Source organism: Aspergillus affinis (assembly GCF_023601865.1).
Source record: "Aspergillus affinis strain CMG 70 chromosome Unknown NODE_33_length_288726_cov_88_254756, whole genome shotgun sequence".
Classification (NCBI taxonomy): Eukaryota; Fungi; Ascomycota; class Eurotiomycetes; order Eurotiales; family Aspergillaceae; genus Aspergillus; species Aspergillus affinis.
The window spans coordinates 158668-182711 of NW_026515814.1; the positions used below are offsets into that span (position 1 = coordinate 158668).

The 24044-nt window shown below is 48.6% G+C and overlaps 3 protein-coding genes across 3 annotated transcripts; 1 reads left to right on the forward strand and 2 right to left on the reverse strand.

Moving 5' to 3' along the window:
* Nucleotides 1-9139: 9139 nt before the first annotated feature.
* KD926_006412 (uncharacterized protein) lies at nt 9140-14380 on the reverse strand (the record flags this gene model as incomplete). Its single annotated transcript, XM_053099395.1, has 10 exons — nt 9140-9723; nt 9782-10588; nt 10653-10898; nt 10947-11057; nt 11109-11306; nt 11353-11528; nt 11578-12323; nt 12371-12460; nt 12508-12750; nt 12797-14380. The coding sequence occupies 10 exons, from the start codon at nt 14378-14380 to the stop codon at nt 9140-9142; spliced, it is 4785 nt and encodes a 1594-aa protein (XP_052956848.1).
* A 2192-nt stretch (nt 14381-16572) lies between these two features.
* On the reverse strand, nt 16573-18267 carry KD926_006413 (uncharacterized protein; the record flags this gene model as incomplete). The annotated part of the gene is made up of 1 exon (XM_053099396.1): nt 16573-18267. One exon carries the CDS (start codon nt 18265-18267, stop codon nt 16573-16575), a length of 1695 nt encoding a protein of 564 aa, XP_052956849.1.
* Nucleotides 18268-18882: 615 nt separating this feature from the next.
* Nucleotides 18883-24033, forward strand: KD926_006414 (OPT family small oligopeptide transporter; the record flags this gene model as incomplete). The annotated part of the gene is made up of 19 exons (XM_053099397.1): nt 18883-19452; nt 19500-19510; nt 19555-19610; nt 19664-19769; nt 19821-19979; nt 20028-20077; nt 20126-20210; nt 20260-20382; nt 20427-20812; nt 20867-20910; nt 20956-20998; nt 21050-21152; nt 21198-21222; nt 21270-21400; nt 21450-21523; nt 21577-21727; nt 21800-21829; nt 21882-22104; nt 22525-24033. The coding sequence occupies 19 exons, from the start codon at nt 18883-18885 to the stop codon at nt 24031-24033; spliced, it is 3879 nt and encodes a 1292-aa protein (XP_052956850.1).
* Between the last annotated feature and the right edge of the window lie 11 nt (nt 24034-24044).

Consider the following 24044-nt stretch of genomic DNA (forward strand, 5'->3'; position numbering starts at 1 on the left):
GGCTCGGAGGGTGGACTGGGCCTGGATGGACTGGATGAGCTTGATACTGAAAAAAAGCTATCCCTGAAGCTACCTCCTTATATACCCTCGACGATCCAGTTGGTCAACCATGCGAGATGCCATGATCGGTGTTGAGGCCGTAGCCTAAAAACAAGAAGAGGATAAACAAACAGCTTCGACTCGACGAGGGCCCTCTGGGTTCTTGGAACGAAGTGGAGCAGGACAGGCATAAGGCAGGGAGGCCGGCCGTGATTAGTCGCTGCCCAGCGGTAGTTGGCGATCGACAAGCCCTAAAGAGCGACATGCCGTCATGGCGGGTCGGGAGAATCCACGCCTGAGTCCGTCGATTGCCGTCATCGTGCCCTGGTTAATTTGATGTTTTTCCCGTGATGCGCGGATGCACTCGGGCCTTGTTTGCAAGTTGCCCCGGATGATGTCAACCGACAGCCCGGCTCGCTATTCTTAGGATCCCCCGGGAAGAACGATTAATTAAGGCCGTTAAACAGGGATAAAGGAAATTACACGGTGTATGCACATGACGTACATACATACATGTGGTGTCCGACCGTAGAGAGATTCGATTATTATGCCCAACATTGGGGTTCGTATATGTACATGACTACGTTGCTTGGCCTGAATTACCTAGGATATGTAGACAACGGCTATGTTTTATGCAGACAAAGACCTAGTATGTCCCTTTAGGCGGTAGGTTAGGCTAGTAGATATTTCTCCAGCATAAAGACAATAACCATTGTTTTTAGATCAGATGATTTTTGAATCTAAACATCCCAAATCGCCGGTTGGCATGCTTTGACCGGAAACGGGCATAACAGGTTGTTGTGAGTGGGAATTATCGTGCCAGTCTTGTGGTTCTCTTTTGTTTGCGTTGATGAGACGGGTTGTATCATTTTCATGAAAATGAATCGCTATGTTGTAATTTTTTGCTGTAAAGATGATTTCCCCTTGCGTGAACCTTTCCGGGATAAAAGTTAGCCGGGGTTGCTGGGACTTGATGATAAATTGGTATCGGCTTTTATAGGTTCGGTGAGGTTGCAAAAGTGCTTTATTTCAAATGCTTTTTGGTCCGGGAAGTCGCTACCCAAAGTATCTCGGAAAGAGAAGGTACTTATAAACTTGTGATTGTGTCGGTTTCAGACATTGGCAGGTAGATTTGACGTAAGGAAGTGGGACAAACGGTTCAATGGGTCCATTGTATTTCCGATCATCCCGGAATACCTCAACATTTTACGCATAGCCAGAGCAATAAAAGTTGCATTGTCTAGAGCAACCTGGCCCATGAGCCAGCGTTTAGTACTCAGTAGGCAGCCCTCCATTCGAAAATGTCTCTGTGGCTTTGTCAAACTGTCTGGTGCTATCGTCTGGTGCTGCCATTGCCCGTTTCTTGTGAACGGTGGCGAGAAGAACGCAACATCATCCAAAACCGACTTCATAGCCGCTTTCGAATTTCTGAGAGAATGTGTCAAAGTTCCTTCGAGCGATGATCCAGATATATGCAGACATGAGAAAGAAGACCACTGTCTGCCTCGTGTCGGATCACCACGGTGCCGCGTTGGTAGTAAAATGATCTTGGACAAGAGCGGCCTTTAGCTCCTTCCGAGGAAAATGCTCAATTCCAGACTGCGATTTCAAGGTGCGAGACTACCGGCGTATATCTTCGGTGGGAAAAACTGGCCGCCCTTGGCGTGATTGGGGGTCCTCCCGATCATGTCGTCTCGAGATTGGTGCCTTCGATACCACGGCCCAAAACGAAAGATACCTAAGGGTACGGCTGCCGTTTTAAAATGGATGAAAGAAATCAGGCCAAAAAGCAAAACCTGCGAGCCAACGGTTGCAGAATTGATGTGCAAAATGCGGATCCAGCAACATTGAAAGTGTTGTAAACGTACCTGCATGAGTCAGTTGAGAAAGTTATTGTAAGAGAAAGGACAAATGGCTTACAACGAGTGGATTAAATCTTGGAATTAATCGAGGTGAAGCAATTCTTGACGACAACAAAACAAGCAGTATCCACTGAAGACTTCTGCTTTCCTGTATGTGGATCGAAGCGGCTTGCGGTAAAATCGATCGATGATCGTCCATGAAGGACGGGGGTCTTTAACAAACAGACAGTCCACCAGCATTTGACTTCACATATTTATGTTTTTCCCCCCAGTGGTGTTGGGGGGGACAAAGCTCCTGGGTTGAAGCCCAACCTGGCACAGGGTCTTCGAAGGCGCGGCTGCAATTGTCCACCTGATGATATGATTGACAGATCTGCAGATCGATGGTTGTCCAGTATCATCTGATTATGTTGGTAAGGGGCCATTTCTAAAACTTCCTGTTGTCTTTGTCCGTCTAATGAATAATAATGGAAAGGTGTGGTATAGGCTTTCATGGATTTAGTCCTAGAAGAAGTAAGATGAGCGGCATGATGATTCAAGGACAGTCCAATGTTCTATGAAGATCTTGCTCAAGGGATGCTCCACCTAGATGAGAACGATAGCTCAAGAGGCTGGGGATGGGGGCAAGAGAAGGGATATTATAGTAACTCAAGCCTTCGAATGGGACAGGCCCATGATGAAAACAGGAGTGAATCGGGAGACATCTTGTTATAATTTTTAGATATTCACAGATTGGTCGGGAATGAAGGAAGCACTGAGTCTTTATAGCTCACTAAGTTTACGATAGATTCCAGTGAATTAACTTTTTTTATATGGAATAGAATATTTATGAGCAAGTTGAGCAAAGTAAAAGGCGGTCCGGGAACACCAAAATCAGCACCCAGAAAAAACACGTCTTTTCCACGCGCCAATCAACAGTAGAGGTCTTCTGGCCCCTATAAACCACCATTAAGGCTCTGAGACCCCGTGGTGGTAGTGTATCGCACGCGTCACCCCCCGGAGCGGGCAACGTGGCCTCTTAGCCCACGGAGGAACTGGATATGCTAGATACCCCAACACCGAGCCGCTGGCGCTCAGAGGACCTGATAAACTTGCCCAGTGACAGTAGCGTAGGAACCACACAGCTGGATGAAAATCGAAGCTATGGACACCGGCGACCCGGGGAGTCCAGCAAGACCCCCAGCCGGGCCAGCGAGGCCCGGAGCGGAATCAGGCAGAGAAAGACCTTACAGAAGGCCTTAATGGGTAGATCACAGCATCAGAAATCACTCCTAAACGTGAACGCACAGGCCCAGATGATAGCAGGGGCCGTTGAGGCGGCCCAGAACCAGCAGCAGAACGCGTAACAGGCTATCTGGGAACAGCTACAGGCACAGCTGGCTGAGGAACTATCCAGCTGGAAGGCAGAGCAACAAGCCCACGAAGGGATCTACCTAGAACGGATTACAGGACTGGAAATAGAAGTCAGCAAGCTTCGCACAGAACTTAAAGAGGCCCAATATACTATCCAGCAGTTCAAGTTGCCCAATCAAGATACACCAACGATTAACACGCAGCTAAGACAGGCAAATCGACACGTTACAAACTAGAGGCCTAGGGCTAAAGGATCGGCAAGCCTGAGCTCAAGACAAAAACCGACATTTGCAAATTTAGCAGCACTACTCTCTACGAAACCGGGAGGGCAGGGATGGCAAGAAGTTCCTTAGAAAAAGAAGAAATACCAGCAAGAAAAGATAACTGCAGCAGTCAGCCAACCTGACTCTACAAAACTCTAGCCAGCCAAAGACTCCCTGAAAGAAGCGCGGAGACTGCTGTTTCGCCGGGATAGCAACAAAGACGCCCCAAGGTCTGAAAGGGAAGACATTATACTGGCTATCAATCGAGCAGTAGCAGAGAAAGGCCTCCCAATATTTATCCGGGCGGTAGATGCAGGATACACTAACACAGGAGCGATTACAATTCTCATGGAAAGAGGTACTCTGGCCTCGATGCTACTACCCGGGTATAAAGATCTGTTGGTCACTGCAGCCCGGCAGGCAGACCCAGCAGTGATATCTGTTGAGTTGCCGGAACAATGGCATCGTATAAAGGCCCATAGGGTCCCAATCAGAAGATATCTTACCGGTGGGCTGGGTCTAGCTCGCGAAGAAATTGAGCTGGGTACCGAGTATCAACTAAAGAAGAATCCAACATGGTTCCGAAGCTCCAAGGAGCTACAGGACACTGGTCAGAAAGGATCAACTATCGTTATCACAGTTGGCTCACTAGAAGAGACTCGGAGACTTCTAATCAATGGCATTCGCTTCGGAGGATCCCGGTACAGGACAGAGCAATACTGGGAAATAGGAGCAGATACAGTCTGCCCCCAATGCTGCCAGCTGGGCTACCGCAGTTTCAAGGCCTGCAGGGACCGCCCACCATGCTGCTTTATATGCGCAGGCCCTCACGAAGGCAGCGAACATGTCTGCTGGGTAGTAGATTGCCCGGCTAAACCAGGAGCCTCCTACCAATACACTCCAGCCAAGTGTGGCACATGCGGTAGTCCACATCCAGCAACAGCGGGGAATTGTCCAGCTAAACGGGCAGCGAGGAAGGAACTGAGAAAAAGAGCTACAGAGCCTAAAAACAATTCTCAGGTAACTGAGGATTCCCGGCAGATAATCAACCAGGAACCGGCCATTCTAAACTCGCCATAGTTTACTGTAGTTAACCGAGACCGGTATAGATCACATTTACAGAACAGCTCCGCTCCCGACAGCCCCCAGACCAAGCAGAATACGGGGTCTGGGCTGCCGAATACCAGTCAGGGGGACACTGAGATAGTGGGTAGTGATACCCCAGAAGAGTCAGTGCCCCATTAATGCAATTACTCTAACATAACTGCCGCAAGACTTACGCAGTCACCATTGCGGCTTTAGAGGCAGGGCTGGAGCTAGGGGTGGGACTAGCGTGCCTACAGGAACCGTATATTGCTATGGAGTTCTAACATGCAGGATATCAGGTATACTGGCCAGAGGCAGGGTCCCTCAAGGACCGGCGGGTGACAATAGTAATCCGGCGTGATCTAATGAGTAAAGTAATTGTGGAGGCGCGAACAGACCTCCTCAATTACCCATACTTTATAGTGCTAGATGTATGGGAACTGAATCGAGCCCGAAAGAAAACCCGAAGAACCCGGATAGTCAACTGCTACGACAACTGGCTGGGACCTGGCCATTACTGGCAGGGGTATAGTGAAAGACAGAGAAGAGCTCTAGAAAATGTTAGTTAAGATCAGATCATTCAGGGAAGATATCTGCTTCTCGGAAACTTTAACGCCTATAGCCCTCTATGGAACCCTCTTATAAGAGCCCGAGTGAATGCGAGACCACTGGAGGAATTAATAGGTGTAGCAAGTCTCTATATCAATAATGAGATGGGGGTCCCTACTAGGCCGAAAAGAACCCCAGGGATCTCAATTATAGACTTGGCTCTGATTACAGCTAGTATGGGATCTCTAGAGATATAAACAATTGACCAGGAACACCTAACCGGCTCGGATCATAAACTACCGGTTATAGAATGGGCATCCCTAGGGGAAGCTTCGACAGCACCCTTGCAGGAGATAATAGGGTAGCAAATTCAGGCACTTCAGGCTAACACACAAGCTCTGGAGAAAGCGAAACAGGATTGGCAGATAGAAGCAAAAACCAGGCCCCTTCTGAAAAATACTTGCTCATCAGAAGACCTATCCGGAGAGGCTATCTGGATCCAGGAGACCCTAACAGCAGTACTGAACCGACATGCAAACCAGTTACGGGTAACCCCAAGATCTAAACGCTGGTAAGGTTCAGAGATTAAAGAAGCCCGCAGGACCTACAGCCAGGCAAAACGGGTATGGCAGAGACAGGAAATCTCTATAACAGAGCTAAAAGAAGTTCGGAATCATTACTACCGTACTATCCGGCAAGCGAAACGGACCTGCTGGGAAGCCTTCCCGGAAGGGGCAGCAGACCAGCCAGGCCCAGGGAACATTGCTAGGTACTGGCAAGCTCTGCACTATACGAAACCAAGAATTACTACAATAATCCTAACTCTGCGCGGACCGCAGGGACAAGTTGCTAGCTCAATTGATAAGAAAGAGACTCTGGTTCGGGAAATAGCCTTCCCCCGGGCAACAGAAGTTAGTGAAGTCCCTGAGGTCTCTCAAGGGTCCTGGCACGATTAAGTGGATGAGAAGATGGTTAGACATACTCTATTCTATCAGTCTGTCCAGAAGGCACCAGGAATTGACAGACTTAACTTTCGGGCTCTCCGGCTCCTATAGGACTGGGATAGTTCCAGAATAGTTACTTTCGCTTAACAATGTTTTTGACTGGGATTACACCCGCCGACATGGAAGATAGCGAAAGGCATTTTGCTCAGAAAACCTAACAAGCCAGATTACTCAGCGGTAAAGGCTTACCGGGTAATCAGACTACTCAATTGTCTGGGAAAGGTCATTAAAAAGATAGTAGCAGATGCAATTGCCAGTTATTGTGAGACAATAGGAGCCCTGCATCCAGGACAGATGGGCAGCCGCAAACAACGAAATGCTATAGATGCGGTAATATGTCTGATACAGACTACTTATGAAGCTTGGAAACTACAGCAGCTTGTAGGAGCTCTATTCCTTGATGTCAAAGGAGCATTTGATCATGTCAATTCGGGCAAGCTGATAAAATGGTTAGCTGAATTAGGCTTAGATGGGGACCTGATCCGATGGGTACAGTCGTTCTTAACTGACCGGTAGGTTCAGCTACAGATTGACAATATACAGTGTCTACTACAGCCTATTAAGTCAGGGGTGCCATAAGGCTTACCGGTATCTCCCTTTATCATATACCTCAGCGGCATTTTTGAGGTAATAGAAAGAAGAGTACCAGAGATCCAGTGTATCTCATATGCAGATGACCTAGGTCTGACAGCCTCAGGACACTCTGTTAGAGAAATCTGCGACAAACTGCAAGATACAGCCCGGGTGGCTATTGAGTAAAGATATAAGAATATAGTCCAATTTGATACAGGAAAGACAGAAACAGTTCTCTTTACCCGCAAGCGTGACCGTACACTCAAGGACCAGATTCAGCGAGCCCGCATGGAATTAGGAAAGCAGTTAGTTCCCTTTAACTTAAAAGCTACCAGATAGCTTGGGGTATAGCTTAATTCCGGTCTAAATCTTAAGGCGCATTATCAAATCTGCATGCGCAAGGCCCGAGCTGCGGAGGCCCGAGTGCTACGATTATGCCAGGGTCATGGACTCGCCCCAGGACTGGCACGCCAGGTGCAGGTTGCGGCAGTACAGTCGATAACTCTTTACGGGACTGAGCTCTGGTGGCAAGGTCAGAGGGACCGGCAGAAAGGTATACAGCTGATGATCAATCGGCAAGCTCGAGCTATTACGGGCATGTTGAAAACTACTCCAGTTAGCCCCTTAGTCCGTAAAACGGGATTGATATCAGCTGAGGTCTTACTAGAAGCCCAGCAATTGGGATATACAAACCGACTGCTTGGGTTACCAGAAGATCATCCTGCTAAAAAAATCTTTCCAGTGAGCTTTCGAGAGAGAGACTAACACGCCCAGCCTAGCGAACAGACCCCAGGGAATCGACAGTAGGCAGAAAGCAGTAGTCGAGGACTATAGTCACTAGAATAATACCTAGCCCGACAACTAGCTAACATCCTGCTAACAGATCCATCCAGTGGCTTTGAAAGCCTGTTACAACCAACCAGCAACTGTTTCCCGGGTGTTATAAAGATCCTGCCTAGTCAGGAGGCCCTGAAAGCTGCACAGGCTATTCCCTTTGGACAGGCTATCTGGTCGGACGGTTCAAGGCTAGAAAACGGTAGAACTGGAGCGGGAATTGTATGGCAAAACCCAGTAGGGATATAGAAAACCCGAAGCTTTCCACTGGATAAAGGACATGAGGTCTTTGATGCCGAAATTCTAGGAGTAGTGCGAGCTCTACAGATGGCAAAGACGGTAAGAGGCCAGAGACCGATAACAGTCCTATTAGACTCTCAGGCTGCCATTGCCAGGCTGCAGCATACCCAATCAGGGCCAAGACAGGCTCTAGCAGTGCAGGCGCATACAGCTGCTCAGGAACTGTAAACCCAGGGTCGCAAACCCACTATACAATGGGTCCCAGGGCATGCAGGGATAGAAGGAAATGAAAGAGCTGATCAGGCAGCAAAACTGGCCGCTAGCAGACCTCCAGGAGCTGGTCCAAGAGAGATATCTTTGGCCTTTGCCCGCAGAGCCCGGACAGAGGCTATTCAGGCATAAAGACAAGAATGGCTTACCAAGGAGCTCAATCAGCGATCCCAACAGGCCCAACAGTCCTACAGGCCATACAAAACCTGGCAAATTGATCCATTAACCGCAGTGGCCCCCAAACACCTGTTAAGCCGCTACTTTCAGCTGAAATCAGGACATGCAGCTATTGGGGTATATTTACACCGGATCAAGGCCCGGGAGGACATGGAATGCTAGGGATGCGGAGTATCAAAGGAAAATTTATACTACCTTTTCTTTGAATGTCGACAATGGCGACACCAGCGGGGCAAGCTCTACAGGGACCTGAAAAAGGCAAGAATGATGAGACCTACTGCTGCAGAAAGCTGCCCGGAGGGAAGACTTTTTGGGGAGCCCAAGGCCACGGGAGCTCTGCTGCAGTTCCTAGCCAACACTAAAATAGCTCTTACTCAAGGTTACCTGCAAAAGACTGCAGAAAGAGCCCGTGTCGATGACGAAAGGGGCCTAGAGGCGTTAGAAGAAGCGGATAGGACAGGAGAAGGATAACAAGAAGGGTAGCCTAAGCTGGCTAGGCCAGTTTAGGCTATACCTATCCTGCTTTGACAAGGAGAGCACTCCCGGGAGGCTCAAAAGCCCTGCGCACACAGGCGGTTTGGGGCGAGGAAAAGGATTAGAATGATTATAGAAGGGGGCGAGCCCCAGGAACTTATTGGAACAAGAGACCATGGGGCGGATGTTGGGGCTCAGGTTCATGAAATACGGTCTGTTATAGCTCTAGGGCTCGATATGGACAATAAACCTGATTAAATAATAATAATAATATTTTATGAACAAGATGATATGACCGGAAATTGTTGGACCGGCGTGTTTTAGGTTAAACACGTGCTAGAACTGCAATGCCTAATGACAAGATAGGCGCCAAGAGGTCGCGTGTAGAATGGTGACAGAGAAGAAATTGGAATAATCATAGTCCTTCAGAAGCTTCGGCCTCTTGAACAACATTCATAAAGACTTCCTCCAAAGTTGGTTCGATCAGGGTATACTCCTCAAACACTTTCATAGTCTTCGTTTCTGGAGCCGAAGATCCAGCGCTACCAGCATAAGCTTGGCTACCCATGGTCGCGGTACTCCCCTTCAAGCCCTCCATGATGGACATGATCTGTCCCAAGTTCCGCTTCTCGTACTTAATAAAAAATTCAACCAATCCTTTCATATCAGAGTACTTCATAGCATGAAGACCTGCTTTCGAAAAGGACCTCGTCACTTCGTGCTTGGCCATTTCGGTACCGACATCCTCGCAGCGCACACCTCGTAGTCGAAAAGCACCGCCATAGGAGTCATTGAGCGAATTCAGCGTCCCAGAAGCGAGCAACCTGGTTCGCATAATCGCAACACTTGAAGCCAGAGCTTCGGCCTCTTCCATACTATGCGTTGTTAGAAGGATAGCTCTGTTTGTACGGATCCTCTTAAGTGCCCGCCATAGAATCCGCTTCGCGCCGGCATCTTGCGCGGTAGAAGGCTCATCAAGGAGGATTAAAGACGGGTTCCCTATAGAAAAGATATTAGCATCGCGCACATTCACAATAAGAGCTCCTGAAAAACCTACCAAGTAAAGCGATCGCAACTGTCAACTTCCTCTTAGTTCCACCACTCAACGCCTTGGCCGCCACCTTCTGGTACTGCGTGATATCCAACGCATTCATGACCTCATCCACATTCTCTTTGACCCTTTGCAGCCCCTTCACGGCGGCATAAAATTCCAGCGTTTGCCGTACGGTCAAATTATCAACCGCATCGTCCTGCGGACACACTCCGATATTCAACCTCGCTTGTCCAGGTTGCCGAGACATCGAAATACCATTCACGTAGACGTTTCCGTAGTCCGGTTTCAGCTCCCCGCGAATCATATTAATAGTGGTCGTCTTACCGGCACCGTTCCCACCCAATAGTGCCAGAGTCTCGTTCGCCGAGATGGAAAGTGAGACATTCTGCGTAGCGAACGAGCTCCCGAAGTGCTTGCTGACGCGATCGACTTCGAGGATCGCGTTTTCTGGCACGGCCTGCGATCTCTCCTCGCCGACAATATTTCGCGTGCTCTCGAAGGAAGTCATCTCTGTATCGTCCACCCTGTGGTGCACTCTGACGGGAAGCCTTCGGCGCCAGAAAAACAAGGGTCCGAACCAGTCTGTGCTACCGTATTCATGGAGCGCTAGACAACCGATGAGGAAGAGACATTGGTAGGTCAGATTTGCGTAGACACCGCCATAAAGGTCGTAATCGAAGGGATAAGCCGTATACCGGTCTCCGAACTTTCCGCACAGGACGTCAAACGTGTTCATGCCGACGAAGAGAGCGCGAGCGAGATTTGCAGCGGGGGCGATGAGACCGAGCCCGGCTTGGAGGTAGTCGTAGACTGCACAAATTAGTTGATTAGTTACACATTCGGAACAGGGGGCTTAGTAAAATGGAATACATACTGTCCTGCTGAGAATCAACCGAGCCGCTATACTGATTCGCAACGTAGGAGATGAAGTAGAGAACGAAGAGCACAATGTGGATTCCCAACGCCGCGAAGAACCCTCCGCGACGTACCATGTTAGAAATGAGATATGCACCAAGATAAGATGCTATTCCAAAGAGAATAAAAGCGCCGAAAATGCAATCTGGTCGGTACCAGACATCGTTGATCGGGTTGACGAAAAGGAGTCCGTAGACAACCAGAGCTAGACGGAGTCAGTCACCGAGGATAGAAAACGTGCTGAAATAAATACCTTCGACAAGAATGAATTGGAAATCAAATAGGAGGTACGCTGTCCAGAGCGCAAATGGGGAGACACCGTTGCTATATTGCAGCGCGCGTACCTTGGAAATTCGCTCGTACACTGTAGATATTAGCAAATAGTTCTGAGATCCTCATTAAAAGAAAAAAGTACTTGGATAAATGGCAGTTGTCGAAACAGCTGCCATGAATGCAACTACTATTAAAATAGAGATCGGCATATTCCTCCAGTCATGCACCGGCTGTACATGGCGAAATGTCCGCAGTGTCGTCGACACCAACCTCGCCTGATTGTCCGCTGTCGAGTTGGCAAGTCGATTTGTCAGGAAGCTGAAGGCATTGATTCCGTTTGCTGTGAAAATTAGCCGAAGTTAATTTCATCAGGTTGCCAAACCTACCAGCATAATAATAGCTTGCATCGTGGTAAAAGATTGCGTTATCTGGGGTAGGAGCGTATATGCCGAAAGGAATATCTCCAAAACTTTTGAACATAGCTTTCTCAAAATCATCTTGGCTGTTGACGAGCATCCTGTCTTTCAAAGTTTGTGACTTGGACCCGGAGAACATCGACGCACTATGTTGATTAGCACTAGAAGCCTATAGTTGAACAAAGGTAGGCTCACAAGCTTTCGAGATAGAGAATATCCTGTGTATCACTAGAAAATAGCCTTTGTGGTCCTAGGACACCCGCATAAACTCGCTCTGTAGTCATCGGAATATTCGGTGTCATCGCCTCCATCAACGGAGGGAATTCAGCCCCACGGGGATGTTCATACCTCTGATACATATTCTCACACGTATCGAGGGCCTTCCAATCATACATGGCATTGGTCAAGGCCACTCCGACTAAAATCGGAATGACAAGATTGACCGCGTACACAGTCAGTCCAGACCACTGCATGAGTAACTGGCAGCGCTTTCGGAAGAGCACCCATATCTGGCGAAACACTCCCACTGAACGTCCGACATCCAAGCTTAGGTCCTGACCAGCATATTCACTCTCCATAGCGAGGATCTTATCTTCAACAGCCGTGGTCGAGTCATCGGGTATCTCCTGCTCGCCGACAATTCCATCACCACCGATGGCGTTGACAGCGGTACCGTATTCTGACGTTGTTTTCAAGAAGACTTGCTCAAGAGTAGGGAAAGTGATATGGCAGGCAAGCCCATCTCGTATCCGCTCGAGTTCAAGAACTTTCTGAGTAGCTTCTGCGGACGTCGCAGCCTTGCAAGCGATTTCGTCGTCGTCGTCGTCGTCCATACGGATTCTGTAGCTATCCCCGTATTGAGACTTGAGGAAAGTGCTAGAGCCCTGGCAGACTAGGCTCCCCTTGCACATTATCACAATGTGGTCGGCCAGAACGTCCGCCTATTGATTGTTAGCAGATGGACCTGCATAAAGCACACGATGCATACCTCGTCTAGGAAGTGGGTAGTGAGAACAGTGGTGCGATGACGTCGCCCTTCCTGGACAATATTCCAGATATTTCGTCGAGATAATGGGTCCTGAGTGATTTAGTGATGGTTATGAGAATCAAAGATAGGGAACACACCAGTCCACTGGATGCTTCATCTATACAGCACACCTGCGATCCCCCGGCAAATGCAATAGCCAGCTGCAGTCGACGCTTCTGCCCACCACTGAGCGTTTCAGATGCTGCATGAGCCTTTCCTGTCAGATCGCATTCAGCAATCACATCATCTGCATTTTTAATGACAGACGCATCGCCGCCGGCAGTCTTAAGTTTCGCCCAGATTCGAACATGTTCGTTCACGGTGAGAACGTCCCAAAGAACCTTAATCATTAGCACATAGACTCAATACAGAGGTGTAACAACATACATTATTCTGCGGGCACAAGCCAAATGAGTGTCCTTCCCGACTGAATTGAATTTTAGAGCCTTGATCCACCTTGGTCATGCCGGATATACACTTCAGCGCAGTGGTCTTCCCACTTCCATTCGGACCCAACAGGAAGGTAACGGAACCCTTCTGCACCTCAAAACTCAAATCATTCACAGCCTTTTTGCCACGTTTGAATGTCTTTGAAAGGCGTCCTAATCGAAGGGCCACGTCATTCGAGGACTCCGTCCATTCGCGTTGTTTTGGTACACCCCATCGGAAATGTTCCACGAGGAGCGTGCCGGCTCCGTAGATGAGTATTTGCAAGGAAAAGAAAAGAAGGAACAGATATCCATTTATGGCCTGATCCTCCTCCTGTGCTTGCATATCTGGGAAGCCTCGCTCCGTAAACTCTGCTGTCGCTATATCTCGGATGAGGGTCGCCCAGGCGTAGGAAGGAAAGACGAACGATAGGCCGGCAATTTCGCTTGGATTTCGGAAGGAAGTCATACTCTGCGCGACTGTCACAACTCCGAGAATGAATGTGAGGATGCAAGTACACAGACCGGCTGTCGAAGATTTCGCGAAGAGAGAGCCCATGCAATGAGCCGAAACGACGAACGAAAAGCACGCGAGAAGCATGAGGATAAAAATGAGCCCAGTCGAGGTGCGTGTGAAAAGCAGCTCGCCAAGCATCAGCGAGGAAATGATGACCCCTGGAACATAGAGAATGCAAAATGAGAGTATATTTGACAAAATGCGAGGAATCGTGCCGACGCCCTGCGCCATGAGAAGCTCCGCGACAGAGTTTTGTCGCTCTCCTGCCACGAAACTGCTGATGTGGTAGGTTGCAACCAGAAGGAGGAAGACAAATAAAGGGGCGGCGAAATAACTGACGATGGAAAGCCAGTATACTTCGCCTGATACATCAGTCGTACTGGAGCCAGATTCGTCGAAATATCCACTAAACATTCTCTCGGTTGGCTTCTTAGTGGAGGAGAACCCCCCAATCCGGGAATCCAAGGCCCACTGGATCGGAAGAACGCGTCTCGACAGGGCAGATTGTCCAGGTCTGTAGCTGTAAGGTGTGTTCTTGATAACATCCTCATCGATTCCGATGTTGTATTCGACATGGGTTGCGTTGAAGGTGGTGAACATGACCGAGGCAAAACAATCGCTGGTTCCATGAATGGACTGTCTGCAGTTTTCATAGAGCTCGTTGGGATCATCTAGAATTCTGAAGTCACGCCCTTTCATATCAGGTGAGTCTCGAATATTTTCCAAAATGTCGATGAGTCGCTTCTCCCTCATTCCATTGATCACAAAGACCAGTCGTTTCGAGGAACTAGAGTCAATGGCATCTGCGAGGTCCAGGACAGGCTGTCCGGTGCGTGTGATTCCATTGGATGAACTAATGTCAGGTTGAATTTCTTTCAAGTAAACAAAAATGATCGTGATGATAATTGGTAGAAGAAGTGTCTTGACAAATGTCGCGATAGGGGATTTGAAGAATATCAAGAGATTCTTATGAATGAGTGTAAGGGTTTGATTATATAGACGACGCGATTGTATTAGAGGAGCCATAATAGAACGTAGATGAGTTGGATCTTTCGACGATTCAGAAATTGTCTCTGGTCTTCCTATGTACTAAGTATGAGCTGGCCCCGGAGCTGTCCTACTCCTGTGTACACCGTATATTAATACGCTCTAATTCCGTGCATCCACGAACTTGAACCCTGGCAGTTTTGGCATATGCACAACATCATTGGCGGACCAGATATCCTTTTTTCTTCTAAAATTCCTTTCTTCCTTTTCCCCAGGCGCTTTCTCGCCGATCGTTGGCTGTGTTGGCAGATAGGCACCGAGAAAGACCCACCGAAGCGTCGCCCTGTTGCCCTATAACAGCTCCCAATGACTAGATCGGGAGACGGACGGGTTTCGATCTGAAACAGGTACCAGTTCCCATTTGTAACAAAGAATGCCTTTACGGGCTAGTTTACCGTGTACGATGGTCCACAACTTCCCGAGGACGTGCATCCATGAGTTTTCACAAATTACCCATTCCTCCCCATCCACGAGATTTTCTCTTTTGAATAACTAAGAGATATTGTACGAACTTAATCATTTCCTCCAACTTCTTATAAATAAGACACTGGATATCAGGCACACTGTGATGTCGATTTGAAAACGTCGATGTCCTCATTTGACCAGAGTTGCACCACGGATTTTTCTATTTTCAGTTGACAAACGTACTGAAACTCCATTTCTTAGCTCCACAGCCGCATAAGGATGCCCACAGATCGACACTAAATTTTCAATTGGTGGCCCGTGGATGTCAAATTTAAGGTGACAAGCAAAGGGCAAAGGATCCAGGAACCTGGGTGCTTATTCCTACGATCCACCTGTTCCCGCGTCCTGGCTCAATAATAGTCAACGCTTGGTGGCTGAGCTGCTCCTGGCTGTTTCAGGTGGGTGAGACAGCTCTTGGCGGTTGCCTACACCGTACAGAGTACAGAGTCCTCCGTGAGTACTCCGTGAACTCCTTTGGACAGTACAAGCTCGGCATCCCCGTCAAGCCATGGCCCCTTCATTGAATGGTTGTGGCTTCAATGCTCCTCTAAGATGAGATTGCTTTCGGGCTCTATCGATAAGTCCAGGTGCACCATTGTTTCACGTGCTCGTTGGTCTACAAGCCAAGGCAGACTAGAGGCTAATGAGGTGTATGTTCCTGATGGTATGGGTGCCAGTCGTGGCCAGCTGAGGTTTCTGTAGCCTGGAACTCAACAGGTTACCCTTGCAACAAGAGGAATTAAGAGATGACGTGGGTGCGGCTCTAATATTAGAATTTGGGGCCAAAAAAGCCTTATATGTTGAATAAGGTGTGTGCCCCTTTTGTCCAATGTTGGCCATACAGAGTGCACAGTATTATTGTCAATAATCTTCAATTGAACGTTCATAATTTACTCTGAAATATTGTCGAGCAAGCTCCGACCTCTTTGACCTAGTATAACTTGGCCTGGTCGTAGAATTTACGGAGAATGTGAATAACTTCCTACTTCCAAGGCTGAATTCGATGTATCAATCTTCTTTGTTAGGCGTTTCCCATCTGCTGCCAAGTCAGAAACTCCATTCACTGTCTGCTAATCCGAGACACCCTAGGACTTGGCAGCGCATGATTATCATCTTTTAAACTGTGGATCAGATGAATGATAGGCCAAGATGATTAACATGAAAGAGGTCCCCGTGAATTCAATCATCTGGGTTATAAAACGCACTGTTTTAAGTGCTCGTCATCGGCTGCATGAAAACCGGCATTACCTTGCCTCTATCCATCGCTGCTCAATGGAGTACTAGCACAAACGATTTTTCTATTTCGTCGTCGAATGACCCCAAAGTCCTGAAGGTGCTGCCCCATAATTCTCCTATCTTTTCTGAACACGCTCAACTGCTTTCTCTGGCAATTCTTGAGTCTCCAAGGGTCCATGTCACTACAGAGTCAATGGCGGTAACGCTTCTGTTTCGTTAACTTCACTACTGCACTATACTCGCTATCTGTGGCATCTGAAACGTTGTTCTATGTGGGTTTTGCTTTTTCTTGTTCTTTCTTTGTTTCTTTTCCCCAATACTGAAACTAGCTACCTGTTCAAGTATTCAAGACGCGCGAATCGAATTCAGTTCTACAGCCTTCCTGCTTCACGTACACCCGCAGGAATTGCACTGTTGTTTTGGTCCTCAGATCGCTTTACCTTTAGGGGTCTCGGTATGACTCCGAGCTCCTATACCCGATAAAACCTCCAGGACGGAGTGTAGTCCCTGGATAATGGGCTCTCAGAAATTAACGCGCGCATCAGCTCGATAGGCATGCGGTTCTCCTTCAAAAACCGATCATGGAAATCCACCTCCCGAATGAAACCTCCCTCGCCCTCGACCACTTCCTTTCGCAGCGCATAAATTTGCAAGGCTCCTAGCATGTAGCCAGCCTGATATAACGGCGAGTAATCGCCCGCCAGTGACCTTCTTACCTCACCTTCCGCCGTGGCTCGTTCGTGCCCAACCTGATCGACAAGCATATCAATACACTCCTGCGCTGTCATACGCCCGAGATGGAAGTTGATTGAGAAGACGATCCGGGCGCATCTATGCAACCGCCAGAAAAGCATTCCAATGCGGTTCTGCGGTGTCTTTGCGAACCGATCGTCATCCCACAGAATCATTTCCCAATACAATGACCACCCTTCAATCCAGAATGGAGTGTCGAACAGTTGCCGGTACGGTCGATGCCGCGCGTTCATGTAGAATTGCAGGCGATGGCCGGGGATCAGTTCATGAAAGACAGTCGCGCGAGCAAAGTGGATGTTGTTTCCACGCATACTCATCAGCTTAGCCTCATGGTCCATAGTTTCCGTCGGATAAGACACGATGATCGATGACCCTCCCAGGAAGAAGGGATTCACTTTCTGTCGCTCCGGCGACATCATGAACATCTGCCACGTCTCTTTCGCGATCTGAGGCACGGTGATCAGGCCAAGTTCCTCGACGAAGGAGATTGCTTCGTGCGCTAGCTTTTTAACCAATTGTGTCTGCTGCCCTGGATCGACGTAATCATTCTTGACTTCCTCCAGTGCCTTTTTCCAGTCATCTTTGAATCCCATACTCTGCGCTGCTTTCTTCAGTTCTTTAATACACCATTCAAACTCCTTCTCTCCGATCGCGATGATCTCTTCTGGCGTGTAAGGGATCATTTCCGCTTTCAACTCGGCGAGCAATCCCTCGCGGTAGATTGGCTCCCCCACGATAACGTCCTCATCGCCAGGTTTGATACCAACGAGCTTCTCACGGATCGCCGATGACAGTCGTGTCAAAGAGTCGTCAATCTCACTATAGGGACTGGCCACCCACCAGTCAAACAAGGGGTCGTAGCCTTTGTAAAAGTCAAACCACTCGCAAAGATGTTCGCGCAGGTCATCGACGGTCTTTGCCGCCCGGAAGGCGCTCGACTTGTTGATGCTTATTTTCTCCGGGGTATATTCTACCGTGCCTATAACGGTGGCGACATCCTTCTGCGTCCGAAACAATATGCCAGCAACATCCTTTGGTATCATTGGTACCACATTCTCCCGTGCCTCGCATAATTCGACCAATGCTGCAGCAAACGGCAGTAGGGGTGTCGCTTTCTCGTCCCGTTCCACATTCAATTCAAGGTCGCGGAGCTGTCGTTCCAGATAATTTTTGAGAAGAAGATAGTCGACTTTTTCTTCTTGGTAATAGAGATCGAATGGTTGCTCACTAAGCGATCCCAGTTCGGTGGTTATGTATTCTCTTAATCTTCGCGTTCGCTTCGAAGATATACCTATCGACAGAATGGTTTGAATTTCTTTCAGATCCTCTGTAACCCGTTCGATGCGATCGCGCATCTGGACAGTTTCAGCGCGATGAAATGGGAGTCTGCGGAATGAGGTAGTAGACACCATGCTGCCAATTGATCTAATATTGAGGCGGGAGTATGAACATCTGCTCTCTCTCTCCTAGCGGCCAACGCAAGGGATAAAAGGCACCGTGTACACGCTATAAACGTCACACAACGGAATAAACCGCCCCCGTTCACGGCTACAGTAACATCCGTGAAGGGGTTGGAACAATCCCCGCTCTTCCAGAAGTCAATCCAACGAGATAGTCCTTTCGGCTAATTTAGGGGATAAAATCAACCCCCTCTCCGTGGTTGGCAGAGCGCAGAGTCACGCGGTGGTCGGATTATCCGCCAGGCGAATCAGGGCATTTCTCTTATCAAGGATAAAAAAGCGATCCATGGCTGCTGAGGCCAGAAAGGAGCCAAGGAATGAAGCTACGGAGGGGTCAAGCGTTGATAAACAAGCCTTGCCGTGCGGGGGAAGCGTGCTAAGGCTGGCGCTAGTGTTAGCTCGATGCTACATTGGCCTGAGCAGATAAGTGAGTATTCGGTGCAAGATAGCGTAGAGCCATGGCTTGATCTCGAGATATAAACGGAGAGTATAAAGGATAAGACATGAACCTAGACGCCGCGGCGTAATCTTGTCTCTATCCCCGAATGTGAATGCTTGAAGCGCAAGATGACCAACTCCCCGTCTAACAAAATCCCTGGGCAATCCCAAGCCGAAATTGTGACGAGCTCCTCGCATCCCCTCAGTGAAATAATCCAGGATCTCCCCAAAATCAAAAATTCCCACCAATGGGATCCCAATTTGCCACAGGAAGAGGTCGACGCCATCAACGAGGCCGTCAACACCGACGACCAGGAAAAAGCAGCAGAAGTGGACAAGTCTTTCCTGCAGGACTCACCATATGAATCTGTTCGCGCAGCCGTCAGAAGTACAGACGGGGGGCAGGTGGCAAACACGGTGCGCGCGTGGGTGCTGGGGATGATCTTCGTAACCCTGGGAAGTGGGTTGAATATGTTTTTAAGCATGCGGTGTGTTCTGCTGCAGGGAATGGCTCGGGCCCGAGCTAATAGAACCAGGAGTCCTGCAATCTCGTTTCCGGCTATTGTTGTACAATTGCTTGTGTATCCGGTTGCCTGTTTATGGGCGAGAGTGATGCCGACTAGAGTGTTCAATACCTTCGGTTTGAAATGGACGCTAAACACGGGGCCTTTTACAATCAAGGAGCATACAGTAATCACGGTGAGTATAGCAAATACTATCTGATAATAGTCGCTAACATTTATCAGATTATGGCAAAGTATGTCGTTAGTACGCCGTGGAAAATAATACTGACCATTGTAGTGTCTCCATCGGATATGCATATAGCACAGATGCTCTTCTGGCTCTCAAGGCAAAACGTAAGCAATCACTATCAGCCGGTCGGGTCAATCTACGTTTGCTGACAGAGTAGCGTTGTATAATTTGGATATTGGCTGGGGTTTCCAGCTTCTCTTCACCTTGAGCAGCCAGTTAATCGGTATTTCGCTAGCGGGTCTTTTCCGTCGATTCCTGGTGTGGTACGTGTCGATTCTTCGTTTCATAAGATTCCTGCTAATTCAAATTTTTAGGCCTGCCGCTATGATCTGGCCCGGCATGTTCGCGAATTCCTCGCTATTCTACGCTCTCCACGACAAGAGTACGTCGGATGCATCCGAAACCAATGGGTGGACTGTGTCGCGATATCGGTACTTTTTATACGTCATGCTTGGGGCTTTTGCATGGTACTGGTAAGTTGACTGCCTAATTTCCATCCAGTATTTATCTTACTAGATCAGGATTCCTGGCGTTCTCTGGCAAGGTCTATCGGTTTTCGCTTTCGTCACATGTACGCACCTAATCTTTCGCCAAAAGATTAATTGAACTAATTAAATAGGGATCAAACCAAACCATGTAGTCCTCAATCAACTCTTTGGAGGCTTCAGTGGTCTATCGTTGATTCCAATCACCTTTGACTGGACGTGAGTACCCGATTTGGCTACAATATTGAGGATACTGTTAACAGATCAGCTATGTTTCTGCGTACCTTCTAGATCCATTGCTCGCACCAGTCCACGCGCTTCTCAACACGCTCATTGGACTGGTCGTATTTGTGATCATCGCCACAATAGGCATTTCCTATACAGGTGCTTTGTAGGTCACCCCCTCTATCCACGTCAAAACATCTAACAACAAAGGTATTCCGACTATCTTCCCATAAACACCTCAACCACGTATGATAACACCCAACAAACGTACAATGTGTCCCGAATTCTTGGACCAGGATTTTCTTTCGACGAGCAGAAATACAAAGAATACTCGCCTATGTTCTTGGCGCCAACCTTTGCTCTGAACTACGGTCTCTCCTTCGCGGCGCTGACCGCAGCAATTGTTCATGTGATTGTATTCCATCACAAGGAGATATGGTATAGATTCAGGACGGCGCAGAACCAAGAGCCGGATGTCCATCTTCGTCTGATGAAGAACTACAAAGAAGCACCTGAATGGTGGTACGCGGCACTGTTTCTGCTGTCCATTGCTCTAGGACTGGCTGGAATTTTGTCCTACGATGCACAGACTCCGTGTATGTATTTCCCTCTGGCTCAAACAGTGCGCAGCTCTAACCTTGGCACTATAGGGTGGGCATTCTTCGTATCAATCATCATTGCTGTGGTATTTATTGTATGTGACGGTCCTATTTGACGCCAATATGTGCTGACTTGATAGATTCCGACTTGCATGATCATGGCGATCACCAATATCACACTTTGTGTGTTATTCGTCTCCCCCCAAAGTTCATTCTTGCTAATACATAAGACAGCACTTAACGTCATTTCACCCTTCCTCGCCGGGTTCATGATCCCCGGGAAGCCCATCGGTGTGATGATCTTCAAAGTGTTTAGCACAATCACCCTCGGACAAGCGTAGGTCTCTTTCCCAAAGGAGGGGCTCAGTTCTAACAGAAACAGTCAATCATACTGCCAGGATCTCAAGGTCTGTTTCTACAGCTTCCTATACGAACTCAGTCTGACTCCTCCCAGTTGGCACACTACATGAAAATCCCACCACGAACCGTATTTACCTGCCAGGTCGCGGCCACAATCTGGGCCTGTTTCGTTCAGGTGGCCGTCATGAACTGGACACTTGCAAACATCGACCAAGTCTGCACTCCGTATGTATTACCTCCGTCTTGGACTCTTGTGTCGCCGCGATTAATCAAGGCCGAGCAGTGACCAATCCGCACATTTCACCTGTCCGAACGGGAAGACGTTCTTCTCATCAAGCATTGTCTGGGGTGAGCTCATCTATTCTCGGGACACGTATCTCATCTAACAATTTGGATGTCAGGTGTCATTGGTCCCAAACGCATGTTTGGGACGGGAGCAATCTACACCTCTATCCAATGGTTCTGGCTGCTCGGTGCTCTCCTCCCTATTGCATTTTATATTTTAATGAGATTCTGGCCTCGTTCTCCATTCCGATTCTTGAATGCTCCTGTGTACGTATCTTCTTCATTTCGAGCTCCCCGCAGTTTAATCTGATCACTAACCAAGCCTAACCCCTCGAAAAGAATGCTCGGCGCAATGGCCTGGCTTCCGCCGTACGTATCCTCGCCCCGTATTCCAGTCTACGCAACTAACAAGAATAAATAGAGCAACCCCTCTGAGCTTCTCCACCTGGGCCATGTTCGGTCTGTTGTTCAACTACTTCATCCGTCGTCGCTGGCCCGGCTGGTGGCACACATACAATTACATCACGGCGGCAGGGCTTGATTCAGGACTTGTAATTTCTACCATCATTATATTCTTTGCGATCACTTTGCCCAACGTGTCGATTCCGAATTGGTGGGGAAATGTGGCCGTTTATGAGACTACGGTGCGTATTGACTGGGGACAAGGTAGCATTGGGAAGGCAGGCACTAACGGGTAAACAGGACGCGTTGTATACGGCTTATCGGAAGACTGTTGGAGAAGGGGGGCAGTTTGGGCCGGTTAAGTGGTGATTATCTTATGCCAGATGTTAATTTATTTATCACATATACGGGTTGGTATTCTCACTACAGCGCGTTTGGGGACGTCGGGTCGGGTATGCGAGTACATACCTTGATATCAAGTTTTCACTTTGACAATATGATAGTCTGAATCAGGCTCTACCAAAATACGATTCCTAATCGGGAAGGTGGATTCGTAAGAAGCGGGACAGGAACAACCCGCCAAAGCATTTCGTGCGTAGGAAGATTTTGGTCTTCTATAGTCCTGCCTTGTATATGTATGCCACAACATTCCGTGAGATCAGATACCTACACCCACCGGAACATACTGCCCGACTCGGTTGGAACATTGGACCGACTGCCCAAGACAACTCTCGAAAGTTTACCGCTCTGTCTACAACTACTTTCACTCAGATTCAGGAGCGACGCCTCGACAGTTTCCGTCTTTGGTTGTATTAAACGGCATAGGCCGATGCCTGGTTCGCGATCCACTCAGCAGCGAGCGGCAACTTAATGCCTACGAGCGGTTTGCCGTGGAAGACTATGTCCAAGACGTAATTGCCGAGTTGTGCAAACTCCCAGCGGCTCGAAACGAATTCGGCCTCGGCGATGGAATCCAATTCAACGGCCATACAAATCCCTTGCGAGAGGCCGAAGGTCACTCACGGCCTGATCAATCCTGTATTCACCGGGTTGACGGCAATACCGCGGCCCTTCTTACCTCCGTTGGGTATAAGCCACCTCATAAACTTCCTGTTACAGCCCTTCGCATGGGTCTTCGGCCAAGGGACTTATGGAAGGACATGGTCAGGTCAACTATTATATCCACAGACCAGGAAGCGAAGTTGAAGGACAACGCAGAACGGCTGGCCTGCTCTGCTATCGTCCAGGAGTACCACGTGATGATTCAAGAAGGTCTAGAATACTCCTATCTGACAAATGGAATTACTCGAGTTCTACTCCGTGTCCCGCATGGTGAGCCAAGCACGCTTTACTACTACTTCTGTGATCCGAACAGCGAAGTGAACCTGGACAGTGAATCTATCTCGGAGCTATCAAAGACTTCGGTTGCACGGGTGCTATGCCTTTGTTTGATGGCATTTCGCTCACCTATTCGTGGGCAAGAATGGAGAACCCGTTTGCGCCAAGATATCCCTATTTGGCAGACAAACTTTGAGCACAGAGATTCGCAGATTCCGAAGGAAGACTTACAGCAGATTCTCCACTTCGATGGTAGAAACCCAAGTTTTCTGAGTCCAGGATCTGGTTCACCCTATGAGCCATCATCATCACCACCGCCACAATCTCCATCAGAGGAATGCCGGGTGCCTACACAGCCTCAAACTAGCTGTGCACGGCCTCCAGAATCTTCCGGCTCCGATGCAAACCAGGCAACTGGTCAGCAACGCAGATACAGTCAAATCATCCCCTCACCGTTCACGCAGTTCTGTACACAGCGATGCTTACTCGGTTTGCAGTCTAGGGGTATTTTGGACGACCTTTGTCCAAATGTAGCACACCATCGCCTGGGCCAAGTTGACCTTACTCGGCATCCCATATCTTCAAAGGACTTGGTGAACATGCTAAAAGCCCAGCTTGGCGAAAATATAGACCGCTGCATTCCCTGTGGCCATTGTGGCCATTGTGGCTCGTATGGCGCTCCGTTCAAGCTAACCTGCATAGAATATGGCTACACTGTCTTGGGCAAAGGCACTACGTCTTGGCTGTGGGAAGAAGTCTCTCACGAAGCGCAGGTTTGCCGCATCCTACGGAAGGCAGGGGTCCGCCGTGCCTGTCTTTCTAGGCTCGATTGACTTGGCAAAAA